The sequence below is a fragment of the Sphaerodactylus townsendi genome, linkage group LG01 (genome assembly GCF_021028975.2).
Source record: "Sphaerodactylus townsendi isolate TG3544 linkage group LG01, MPM_Stown_v2.3, whole genome shotgun sequence".
Taxonomy (NCBI): Eukaryota; Metazoa; Chordata; class Lepidosauria; order Squamata; family Sphaerodactylidae; genus Sphaerodactylus; species Sphaerodactylus townsendi.
Window position 1 is genome coordinate 85,954,238 of NC_059425.1, and position 13,933 is coordinate 85,968,170.

Consider the following 13,933-nt stretch of genomic DNA (forward strand, 5'->3'; position numbering starts at 1 on the left):
TAGATAGATAGATAGATAGATAGATAGATAGATAGATAGATAGATAGTATACTGGTAGGTACAGTGTTAATAATAAATTCTGCCGTAGTTACATCTGCACTTGTACAATGTTAAACTAGCAAGCTGTTCTAGGAAGTGAATGGATTATTATGTTCCCAATCTTTCTGTTCACAGAGACAAATCTTTATTACTGGCAGCAACTCCCTCAACATAGTTGTGGAACATTTTTCAAACAAAATCTCTTGCATTTGGTCTGATTAGAAAACTACATATTAAACAAAATCCAAACTACTGTTGTCCATAATATAATTTGTTACATTTGCTCAGATAACTTCATCCATTGCTCTGTCAGGTACTGACAGGATGCTTAATAATGTGTGTAACCACATAACCACCCTCAATTCTTTCCTGAATGGTACAATCTTTCAAGAAAAATGCTGAAGTTTCAATGGGTATGGTAAATGCTTCCTTAAAGGAAAGTAAAAAGGCTATTTTTTTCAGCACCAATGCATTATATTTTTTCTTTTGACAATTACTCTCAATGTTAATGTAAACTGACCCACACACACTCTTGATTCTAACCTTCCATGTGGTTGAGATTCCATTCCAGGAATTCCTGGATGATACACAAATAAAAGAATATATGTGTCAGCAAGTTTTTGTTATAAAAAAATGAGAATAAGCCAGTTGAAATGGAATACAGAAGGAACAAGTTACAGTGCCTGGGTGCTCAACATATCTAATTTTGAACAATCTGCCTCCTCACAGAATGATTTCGTATAGCCTGACCCTCTCAATCTTGTAAGCTAAGCAGGGATCGGAGAACCATCAAACCAGCTCTGCTTCTCACTTGCTTTGAAAGCCCCTTGCTGGGATCACTATAAGCTGTTTGAAGCTTGGCAGCACATTCATACATGCAAATAGACTTGATAAAGATCTTGCAATGCTATGTCACAAGATGTCAGTAGCTATTTTTAAAAAAGCTGGTGGTAGAGAAGCCAAGTAAGGTACCACCACCCCAACACTGGGAGGCAGGCATGTTAGATAAGTAAGCTGGGTAGCAGAACCAGCAAGCAGAACAATGACAGTGAAAAGAGTGGGTAAGCAAGGTAAGCAAGTAAACTGTAAACTGCAAGTAAAAGTAAAATTGCCTAGTGGGTGAGCAAGGTAGGCAGAGGAAGGGACAGACAGACAGAAGAGGAAAGAGGGAGTAGAATTTTTGCTCCTCAACAAGTTTCTTGTGGGTCCCAATTGCTAACACCTATCAACTCACAGACTGTGGCTTACTTCTGGAATATAAGATCTCAGTCATCCATGCTTGTCTTCATTAAGAATACTGTTCACATAGCTATGGCACAGTGTAGAAAGGAAAGCAGCTTTTAGTGAATGTGTCTATGAACTGGATATCGATTCCAGCAGCTCTGCATACTTGGTTCTCTGTGTGTGCACATAAAAAAGGAACTTTCTCATTCAGTCTTCAATGTATCACTGGCAAAGGGAAAAATGCCTAAAATAACTGAATCTTCATGACCTCTCTCTTAAATATTTATCACCAGCACTTTAGAGGAAAAGTGTCTATGTAAGTCCAATGTACAAAAGAAATTAACTACAATCTTCATGATAAAGCATAAGATGTGTACAGATACTTAAGATTTTTCATTCATTTATCATTTAGACCTTCCAATCAGGTGCTGTTGAGTCATCTTGGGTACTCATATAAATCTCCTGTGTGCCTGCAAGTTGCGCTTCTGAATATAGTCAATATTAGCCACAATCACCAAGAACTTATTAATCCAAAGTTTAACACACATTACGTAGATGTTCCTGTCAACCTCTCTACAGCACACCTCTGATTTACTGTATAATAAGTTTACAAATCCTATATTGTATTAGGATCAAACTAACCATTCTTCCTTTGGAACAGAGACAATTACTTCCACATGTCAAATGAAGTAAAGCCAGTCCTTTGGAGTTGCACTTGAGCTACATTTTACTTGCAATGACTGTTGCATTTTCATACCTACCTGGAGAGATGGCTCTGTGGAACTGGTAAATATCCTCTCCCATTAATTCTTGCGCAATTTGTTTTATCTTCTGTCTCACACCATCTAATTTGGCTTCAGATTCCATTAATATTTCCTCCCTGTTGGGAGCGCTGTGATCACAGAATGAAAGTCACAAAGCAGCAGTTGTTGGAACATCAGGATAGAAGCATTAATACACAAATAGAAGCATTAATACACAAATAATTTACCCAGATTCTAAAAAATGGCACGTTTCCAATGCCTGAACACAATTCATTGACAGCCCGTGGAACCAACATCTGATGTCTATGAAATACTTTTCTGACTCTACAAGCAGTTTGCCACTAAAATACTACAGTAATATAATTGGCTAAGCATGCAATTTAAATGCTGCCTAAATATATTAGAAATACAGCAGATTTCATCACACCGATTTATTCTTACTGCAGGAAGACAATAAGAGGTTTTTAAAGAACAGGATGAGTTAAGGTACAAATTATAACCAAAAAACTACTATTCAGCTAAGTCAACTGCTAGTTTATAAAGAATTGCAAATTGTGACAGAGAATAAAAGCTCTACTATTGAGGCACAAGGAAAGAAATATGTACAATGTTTGGTGGCATATCACATATTTCCACACAAGCTTTTATTTGTTTCTAGTTCTCAACATCATCTGTACAGCTGCAGTTACCAGTGCATCAATGCTGTCAAATAACTGATGATCACTTCCACTATAATTACCACATTGTCTAACAGCGCTTATAAGCAAGTCTAGCCAGCACTACTGTTAAAAACTATAAACAGCTATCATCATTCACAGACGCATACCGGCCAAGAACTAGACAGACACAGATAACAATGGAAAAATTAAAAGAAAACATCTCTTAAGCAAAGCCTGATATTTCCACAGGACTGCAGTTAATTAGATGATCTCATTAGGCAGCAGATACCAACAACGTTTTACAATTTTACTACAAAAAGAGTTATTTCCAGAATTTGCTTGAAGGACACAACAAGCAGCACTGTTGCAGTACCAAAGTATTATTAATTATTAAATTTAATAAACCACCCACCCCCAAAGGACTCTGACAGGCAGGGGGAGGAGGGATTAATGTGATGCTCATCTATCCCTCCCTTACCACGCTGTATTTGTGTGGTAGGAAAGCAGAGGTCTACAGCTGCAGCTGTACTGCTCGTATACCACCATCAATCACAATACCACTTCCATCACAATAGAGCACTCTATTTTCATGGATCTTCTGCTTCTCTTAGTTATCTCTATTAAAGAGTTACAGGGATATTGGCAACCCCTAAACCTCCCCTTCCTTTTATTTTTACAGCCCATTGGGGGTGGGGGCACTTCAATGGAGTTCCAAATGGAACAGCAGGAAAAAAAAGTAACCTGCTGCCACCTGGAAAGCTCCATAGAAAAAAGAGGGCCACATCAAGGTCATCCTGGACCAAAAAGCCTTTAGAAGCTAATTCCTCCTGCAGGAATGTGGTAGCCCACCCCCAGCTGTGCCAGCATCCCTTTTTATACTGGTGTAGCTCCAGGAAGGCAGCCTTTTCCATGTTGGGCACTTAGTATGAATCAGAAGAGTAATTTTACTTTAAGTCTTTCTAAACAGATAGAACATAAAGCAGGACTTTAATAGGTCTGTAGAAACATGAAATTCAGCAGCTTTTTCACCTGTGCATGACAAAGACACACCCACCAAAACTCTTCCAAAACAGGAATCGTTTCATCCTTTGTATATTGTCACCCGATACAAGAGAGGAGAAACACTGAATCAAGGAAGCTGAACGATTACTCACCTAGTGATCCTGTGTAGTAAAAATATGGTCCTTTTACTCTCAATTGTTATATCACGACTAAGTTTCACAAGCCGTTCATACTTATCATGTCTAGTATCAAGCTCCAGCTGAAATGCTGCAAAACAGAATTCAAACATTGTATATAATTCATACACATGTTGAAATATCACATGTTTGGTTCCCAATGACCTGACATTATATAAGCATTTTTAAAGCAAGTAAGACTGTTAATGGATTTTTTTCATCTATCATATTAAAAACACCAAATTACACAAAACTCTTCTTTCCAAATAGGTTCTGAGAGCAAAACTTTAAGACCTATAAAACTTTTCAAGACTGTTTCCAATATTTTACTTTGCCTGAACAGGTTACCCTGATTCACGTAAGTCACATCTATTATCAGAAGATGTTTTGGTTAGTTTGTTTGAAAATCAGGGCTTCTTTCTCCATGCAATCACACATCTCTATAGGTCCTATACCAGTGATGGCAAACCTTTTAGAGACCAAGTGCCCAAACTGCAACCCAAAACCCACTTATTTATCACAAAGTGCCAACACGGCAATTTAACCTGAATACTGAGGTTTTAGTTTAGAAAAAAACGGTTGGCTCCAAGGTGCACACTACTTGGGAGAGTAAACTTTGGTGGTAGTCGGTGGCTACCCCTCAAGCAGTGCAGCAGCCAGCCTGCTCCAGACTCCAGCAGGTCCTGTGTGCACCTGCAGCTCTGCCCTGCGCTGCTCCAGAGCCTCCGCCCCACCACTCTGCCTCTGCCCCACCTCCTTGAGCAGGGGTCAGCCTGCTCTAGCCTCCAGCAGGTCCCTCACGCACTGCTCTGTGCCTCTCTAGCATCTCCACCTCCTCTGGCCCCCCCCCCCCCCCCGAGCAGCAGCCAACAGGAGCACAGGCACCAGGCCCACCCAGCTGAGTCCTCCCTGCTCGCATGCACGTCATACCCAGGGGCCCAGGCCAGCCTAGGTATGTGTGTGTGTGTTTTTCCGCCCCCCACATGATGAACTCCATGCGCGTGTGCCCACAGAGAGGGCTCTGAGTGCCACCTCTGGCACCCGTGACAGGTTCGCCGGGCCACCACTGTCCTGATACCTTCAAAATGAATCAGGTCATTAATAATGAATTGAGTATCAGCACTTTTTTACAAATTGTGGCAAGCACTTTTAAATAGTTTCCACACCAAGCCAAAATGACTACATCGCGGGTCTCCAAATACAACCTTGGTATATTTTGAAATTTCTCACCATGTCTCCACACATAGGAAAAAGGTGATGGTATGCTATTAGTGAACCAAGGACTTCAAGTTTTCTAACAGAAATATGGACAAATTCTGCGGATATATCATATATTTCCACACAAGCTTTTATTTTTCTACAAGTCTCAAAACTATCATCTCTGCAGCTGCAGTTACTAGCGCATCGAATAAAAGCGTCAAAAAAAAGAACTGATTAAATAGCGCCACTTCCAATTGAAAGTTTCATAATTATAGTTGAAGAAGAATTGACATTGTCACCTTTTCTTCTCTTCAAAATACGAGGGAAATTATCATGCTTTCTTTTTCTGAAACCACCGCGTCCTATCAAGAAAAATTATAATAATACCTTATGGAATCTTACTACAAATTAAATTAACTCCTGACCATTTTTTTTCAGAAGGTGCATGCTTTCCCCGCTACTGATACAAAACATCGTGTCCCGAAAACTTTCATAAAACAAAAAACACTGGGTTCCCAAAAAACTGCAGACCGAAAAATGGCATTGGAGGTAAAGTGCCAGAATTGCCTACCTGCCATTCCTCTTCCGCTCTCCCCACCCCAGTTGGTACTGCTCCATTGACAACCAGTGGAAACCAAATGTCCACCTCTGCATCAAACAACATGATGGGGAGGCAAAACAACAATAAAAGAGTCACTGCGGGATTTTGCTGTTTGAGACTGTGCTGCCGCTTTTAACTATCAAACACCACAGCCTCGTGGACTCATCACCAACGAAGCCAGGGTGAGTAGCCATTCTTTTAAAAAGTAAGGCGACGCAGTGGGGGGCAGATCTCCCTTCATTTAAAAAGAGACTTTTTAAACGAGTGGTTTGAGCATATCATTAGCAGCGAAGCCATCATGCGGTAAAACTGCCACATTTTTTTCACAGCACAAATCTTCCTGAGGGCGAGGGCGAGGGCGGGGAATCAACAAGTACTACCCCAAAACGCACAGAGTAAGCCAAGAAGATGCTACTGCGTAATGAGGAGTCGTTGTTGCCGACAAAACATTTGGGTGGTTCTCACACTTTCTCCTGACATTTGGGGCCTAAAACATCGGGGAGGGGGTGATAATGTTACTTTGAGAGAACGATCTGAGGAGAAAATAACTGAGAGGGGAAAGGCGGGAAAGTGGCCTTGACTTCGAAGGGGCCGCGAGGAGCCGGTCAATTCCCCCTCCACCCGCTGGCCACCACCTTCTTTGTTGCTCATGTCGGCCGCAGTTCTGCTCCGGGTGGCTCCAACTGTGTCGCTCGCGAGCTCCGAGAGCAGCCCCACTCGGGTCCCTTCGCCTTAATCCCCGCCCCTTAGCGCCTATCCAAAACTCCTGGCAGCGGAACGTCAGTTAGCGAGAATGAATGGGCGGTGCCTGTCACATCCGCTTTGGCCTTCGCGGGAAAATGTCCGTGTGGTCGGCACAGGTTAAGCTGTTTCTGCGGGTGGGGAAGAGCATAGCTATTCGAAGCAGGCAGTCGCCGGAGAGCTATATCCTGTGCGCCCTATTGCTTCAGCAAGTCCTCCGAAAGAGCGAGGCGGTGTGGGAAATGTAGTTTTCTTGTGAAAGCGGAGGAGGGCTGTCTGGGAGACGGAAGAAAACAAACGGTTCAGAATCATAAGATATAAAGTCCCAAATCAAATCAGAGGACGAATTCTTCTTCTCGTCTGACTCCTGAGAGCAAATGCAACCTTGAACCCGTGAATTTAAGCGTCTGCTCAGGGCTAGGACCGATTCTACTACCTTCAGAAAATTTCCTGTTTGTCAGTACCTAGTTTTAATCTGGGGTTGCCAACTCTGGGTTAGGAAATTCCTGGGAAAGAATGGGGGGGGGGAATGGAATCTACAGAAGGTGATGCTTGGAGAGGGAAAGGGGTTTCTGGGGTATAATGCCATTTAATCCACCTTCAAAGCAGCCGTTTTCTTCAGGAGAATTAATCTTCCCTGTTTGGTTCATATATAAGGGTTAATAAATAATCAGCAGTTGGCTTCTGTAACCTTTGCTTGCTAGGAACCCATAAGTGTCAAGTGAGACTCACTTAATTGCAACATGGTGAAGAAAATCTCTGACATGTGCAGTAATGGTATATGAGAGACAAAACCCAGAGTTTGTGACACAGTTGTGTATAATCTTATATGGAATAGCATACTCATACACTTATAGAAGTATTAAAAAGTTTTGCTTTTAGAACTCATTAGAAAAACCCCTAGTGTTAACAGAATCATTGGAGATGTTGGGCTGTGTACCCTTTAAACTGATCCCTTCTGGTTGGTAAAATCATCTAAGAAGTTGAAGTCTTTCCTGTACCAAAAATTCTGAAAATAATGTTGGCTGGGGGCTTTCTGAAACCTCTTTAAAAGGCTGTGATTAGCCTGCTGTGATTAGCCTGCTGCTGTCTTCTCTGGAGATGAAAGTGTCATGTCAGCTAATTATAGACTTGTTCCTAGCTTCCCCATTTTGGGGGAGAATTATCAAGACAATTGTGGCAAAGAAAATTCAGAATTATCTCGATGACACATTTGTCCTTGCCCTATTTCAATTTGTCTTTAAGTCTCTTTTTAGAATAGCCACAATTTTGATAGCACTGGTAGACAGTTGCCACTTACAAACTGATGACCCTTCCCCTACACTTGCTATTGGATTTATTTGTTGTTTTTGATACAATAGAAGATGCTAAACTGTTGAGATTATGGGACAGATCTAGGACCGAGTGGGGCAATGTTGAAGTGGCATGAATTGTTTTTATCGGACCAAACTCAAAAAATGGGGCAAGAAAAAATGCCTCCTGTAAAATTCCTGCTATAGTACTAATCCAGACATCTAGAAAATAAGAGCTGTGACTCTGAACCTCTCAGCAAGCAAACGTTTAACCATTCCTCTTGATATAAGTATGAGTGCCAGCTTGGTGTAGTGGTTAAGAGTGGTGGGCTGCCATCTGGAGAATCAGGTTTCTTCCACATCTGCCGCAGACTCTTATCTAGTGAACTGGATTTATTTTTCACTTTTACACTTGAAGCCTGGTGGGTGACCTTGGATTATTCACAGTTCTTCGGAACTCTCTTAAGCCCACCTACCTTACAAGGTGTCTGATGTGGGGACAGCAAGGAAAATAATTTGTAAGGCCCTTTGAGTCTCCTTACAGGAGAGAAAGGCGGGGTATAAACCCAAACTGTTCTTCTTCTGTTTAGGATCATACTGTAACTCCCACAAGATTTGATTATCAGCTAACCAGAAAAAGAAGCTAAGATTGCTCCTGTACCTTTAACAACAGCTTGACTTGTAGAAATCAGCAGTACCTCAATGCTATCGACATGAGCATTATCAAGTACACACAGAACTATTTAATGCTTCTGACCAGGGATCTATCAAAAAGTTGGCAACTTGACAACCAATCCAGCTTATTTACAGCTATGTACATGAAGCCAAGTGAGAAATTACCATTCTAAATTAGGTTCCCAGTTTGAGCAGTATATTCATCCTAAATGTTAATACTGCTCAGTTGTGAGATTAGATCAGTGTACTGTGTATTTCTTTGACCTGAATAACCCTGACTGACTCGCCTGATCTTTTTAGATCTTGGAAGCTAAACAGGGTTGGCCTTGGTTAGTATTTAGCTGGGTGACCACCAAGGATGTCTAAGGTCACAACACAGAGACAGGCAATGGCAAACCACCTCCAAACATCTCTTCCCTTAAAAACCCTATAGGGTTGCCATAAGTCAACTGTGATTTGACAGTACTTTCCACCACCTTATTTTATATTACTAGTCTGTTTTTATTTGAATACCACCTTGAAAGCTTCAGTTTGAGGGTGAGGTTCTTGCCGGTTTTACCTAACCAGCCTGGATGATTTAATTTCTCTATTGCTTGCCTGGGGATCCTGGAATCCAAGACCCTGACAGGGGGCAGTCTAAAATAATGTAATTATATTCATAATAAAGCATAATTAGTTTATGTCTGTAGAAATCACATCAGATAACAAACCCAAGCATTACTAGGTTGCAGCACTGTAGCTTTAGACCTGATACCTAACCATGAAAAAAGGCTGTGGTAGCTTCATTCATCCTCCCCCTTCCCCCACTGCTGTGTGGCACCCCTGGAGTCTTGCTGGCTGCTTTTGCAGAGGTAAGGACCAGGGAACAATGGGGCCAAGAAGTTTCTGCTTCCTTATCTGCCAAGGCAGCCCAAATCTGAGAGCTCTGACTTTTTTTAATCAACCAGGACATTTCCCAGGGAGCCACTGTCTTGAAGAGCTGCCCAGGGTCCTCCTTGCAAAACAAACAAACACTTCTCTGTGATTATGCCTTACCCACTATCTTTGGTATGGGTGCAGCAGTGGCCCCTGTGCTTGCATCTGGACTACCAACTTCATTAGGGGAATGCAGTGACTAAGAAGACAAAGGAGCCGCTGTTGCTTCCACCACCTCAGCACTTCCTCACTTTGCCACCATGATCAACCTGGCACGATTACGAAAATGAGCTGGAAGTGATATATCATGTGATGTTAATCAGACATTGTGCACTTTTAAAAATTTATTTTCTCAGCCCCCATTTAAAGATATAGAAAATTATTTTAATTGCAACTGAGTTAATAGCAAACCTCGTGTCATCCAGGCCCCCTGTGGACAGGACTGGGGGGAGTGAACTGTTGCCATATTGATTCTTTTAAATTACAGAGTGAATTACTGTTTTATGTTTCATTTTATATATTAAATTATGATGTACACCGCCCTGAGCCTACTGGGGAGGGCAGTCTAAAAATATAATTAATTAATTAATTAATTCAGCCTGAAGACAGTTACATGAACTGTTCTGTTCTCGAAGCAAGCTAAAAATCAGGTGCCTTGCATTTGGCCAGAACAGAGTGTAAGACTCACAGACAAATAAGTAACAGTTCAAAAATGGTTTAATAATATTGAAAGCTTAGGACTCTGACTCCTCCCATGAAGTCTGTCTAAAAAGGATACTTGCAGTGCTGGAAATGTTTGGAGATGGTTTGAAGAACTTGCAGACATGAACTCTTTCCTTAACCGCTTATAAGGAAGTCTGGACTGCTTGTCCTGCTTCTGAGATCTCCTGGTGTCTTCTACTTGGACTCTGTTTCCCTATAATTCTGTTGAAATTGTGTAGTCATCCCCGCAGGGTCGTCGCTAAGGAATAGGCGAGACGCGGAGGAGGTTTCATCTGGTGGAGAGCGTCAGCAACAGGAAGCGCGGGATTTCGTGATCCTGACAACTCTCCCTGTGCTGGTCTCTGGCACCTTTTATTAGGGTTTCATTGTGGGCGTGTAAAGGAGGTGGGTAGGGAGATGAGCGGGAGACCGGGAGACCTGGAGATCATCATGTGATGCATGATCTCACCTGGCTGCTACGTGCGGAGAGGAGCGTAAGCGTCTGGGCCTAATCCTCACCTGGGGGCAAGACCATTGTCCCTGCGCCCGGTGACTGAGCCAGACAGTTCATGACCCGTGACTCATAGGGGGATGAGGAGTGGGGGTGCGGTGCGACCAGAAGGCCGTAGGAGCGTAGGTGTTCCAGCGCTCGACCACGGTGCTGCTGGGTCAGCGGTGCATTACTACAAATTGGATTACCGGTACTTAAAAATCATGGATCTTGTACACCTTAAATGTAACAATTTAAACATCTGAAATATTGCTGTCTCCAACCTTTCCTAGACACCTGAACTAAAAACAAAAAACAAAACTGTAAAGGAGATCCCAGGTTCAGCCCCATACCAATTTTGATAGACCAGTAGTCTAACTGGGTATCAGGTAGACTCATGTATTTTCCCCAAAAATAAATCTATCCTTTTCACTAAGAGTATTTTGGATTTCTATCGCCACACAGTCACTCACTGAGTAAAAATACAGATTACATTCACTTACTTATGTAATTATACTGTTTGGCATATTTATGAAACATAAAAAAATGTAATGCTGTAGCCTTTTACAATTAAATACCATAAACCAGCAGCAATCAAATTACAGCATGTAATTAAGGCAGTGTTGGATACATGACACTTTATAAGCTGCAAAAATAAGTTACGTTTGCCAACTGATCAGAAAAAAGAGCAGATGTTACACAATAATAAGTAGGAAAACCATGCTGCAGCATTACAAAAGCATTTTCACTTGTTCATATTACAGGGGAGGGCTGTGGCTTAGTGGTAGAGAATCCGCTTTGACTGTAGATGGTCCCAAACCTGACCATCAATATCTCCAGTAATAAGGATCAGATAGCAAGTAATATGGAAAACTTCGACCAGAGACTCCAGAGAGTTGCTGCCAGGCACAGCAAGCAATATTGACGGTACTTTCCGCACAGACACTTTAAAACATTTTCAGACAGGAGATAAAACTTTTCCTTTGAGGAGTTCTGCAAAGTTTTTGGCCCAAAATGCTTTATTTGCAGCCTGAAAACATTTTAAATGCGTCCTTGATTTTAGCGATTTGTCTTCTGAAAATGTTTTAAAAATGTTTTGACATGTGCAATATTTTAAAGATGTTTCCCATGCCTCTCAGCAGTCCCTGGACTTCCTCCTCAGCGCCATATTCTGAGCTTGTTCTGCCATTTGATCTGTTTATTTTCTTGGTCAGGTTTTTTTTTTAATTTGAGGGGAATCTCTTCAAAGCTTTGAGTGCAAGACCTATGAAAAATCACAGCATGAAGCTTTGAAGCATCGAAGCATTGGATTTACAGAGAATAAAAACAAAACAGAACAGAACAAGCACAAAATGGCAGCCAAGAATCATTTCGAGGGTGAATGTGAACAAACCGAGAGGATTTGAGTGAAAACGCTTTGCAAACATTTTCTGTGGACTTGTAGTGGGGAATGTTCTTAGCAGACCAATGGTGTTACTCAGTAAAAGCAACTTCATGTGCTGAAGCTGCCTCTAAAGGCACAGCTACAGATGCTTTTTGCAAACTTGGCAAACCAAGAAAAAGGCACCACACAAAGTTTTTATTTTGTTACATAATTGTTGAAGTTAAATTTGTAATTGGTAACCAGAATAGATGCCTCTCAAAAGATTTGCATCTAACATTAAAGACATCTGTCAGACAGATGCACAATTAATCCTGACCAAGTAAGTAAGAGGCATGTGGTTTGGTCAGACAGATGGATCAAATGGTCCCTTCGGGGATGAGGCGGCCTATAAATTTAATAAATAAATAAATAAATAAAATGCCATCAAGTCACAGAAAATATATAGCCAGAAACAGGCTCTTCTGAACTTTGAATTCCAACTATTTGTGCAAGACTACATGGAACTCGTCTGTTCATAGAGATGAGCCAGAGAAAAGCAAACACTTGCAGATGAAAATCCCTACAAAGGCAGGCACTCAGAGATACAACTCCCTACAACAACTGATATGCCCTCAAAAATCTGTCCCTCCAAGTATCTGCCTCTCCTAGCTCCCCAAATTTCTGTAAACAAGGAAAGCTGTAAATAGCCTCTGGAGAGTTTGTCCTGGCCCTTCAGGGAAGAGGTGCATACTGTAAGAATTATCTGGAAGCTTTTTAAAAAAGGTATTTCATAAGCAAACTCTGTCCTGTATTCAATAATATTTTTTAACTTCTCGTAATAATCATCACTCTGTTCTGGCTAATAACTGGTAGTTGGTTGTAATGGTTTTAAAGAAAATACTTTGGCAGCTTGTTAGCAAGTATGTTATTATATACCAAAAAGATGGTGAATCATAAACTCAGGGCCAAGTCCCCATATTACAGATATTATAAGGATCACCATGGGGACTAACAGCTGGGATCCCAATGGGGCAAATAATTCCACTTGTATTCTGAAGTGGGGCAGCTCTCAGGGACCAGGGCTTCTGGAAGGGCTTACTGTGACAACATTAAGTGCTGACTGAAATAATGCCATGAGATCCACTTTTCCTCAGATGTAAGGTATGTACACTAAATTTCTTCCCCATTTATTTTCCAATAGCAGGGGGCAAAGCATGAAGGCAAGGTAGCTGCTGCTATATTTCCTTTGGTGGTAGAACTAGAAGAAACAGCAAAAGTATTGTGAAGTTCCAAAGAACTCACTGTGTTTTATCAGTGTTATTGTTAAAAGCAGCAATTCCAATAATAGAAATGAGCAGAAAAGTAGATTAAGTTGAAACACATTTTCAAAGAAAAAGGAGGAGTAGGAATGACATTCTAATATTGTTTTTAGTATGTCATTATACTGAGTCAAGGTGATGTAACGGCATTAAGTAAATATCACAATGCAAAGGTAGTTATGTTATGATTATTTGGTGCTTCTGAAAAACAGTGTGCCATTTAAAAAGGTTTTCCTTAGCTTTTAGAAAGAATTACTATTCTGGTGCTATATAACCCCTTGTACTCAAAACTATGGGAAAAAGCATAAAAGCGTATATATAAAGAATCTTATTTAAAGTTCACACATTCCAATTAAGGCTGATTTTGCACTTTTCTAAATGCTCCCTGGTTTAGCTAGGGGTCGCGACCCCTATCAAGGGGCTCAGTGACATAGGTATAGATTTTTTATCGGCATGGGGTTTTGAGTCCCCAAGCCCTGGCCTCAGTGCTTATGAAAGCAGCTCTCCCAGGCCAGGGACGACAGAGTCCCATATACAAAAATGGAGGGAACTCAAAATTCAGTTTGGGATTCTAGTCTCTCAGATAGGCACCTCTTCTCAACCTCTCACACACAAACGCAGGCTGGCACGATTTTAGGTAACTTGAACAAAACAAATTAAATTTATTTTAAAAACAAAAGAAAGGCTTCTTAAACTGGCTTAGAGAGGTACTAACGCTTTCTTTGACAGTTTCAGAGAGTTCTTTTTACTTAAAAAAAATTACAGAATTTA

At 41.2% G+C, this 13,933-nt stretch overlaps 1 protein-coding gene across 1 annotated transcript in view; it reads left to right on the forward strand.

Annotated features, from left to right (window-relative positions):
- Nucleotides 1–12,967, forward strand: part of LOC125437539 (translin-associated protein X-like) — a 19,546-nt gene extending 6,579 nt beyond the window's left edge. Inside the window, exon 5 of the mRNA XM_048505186.1 lies at nt 12,924–12,967. Within this exon, the coding sequence (XP_048361143.1) occupies nt 12,924–12,967 (44 nt within the window). The remainder of the gene's footprint in view (nt 1–12,923) is intronic.
- Nucleotides 12,968–13,933: the final 966 nt, after the last annotated feature.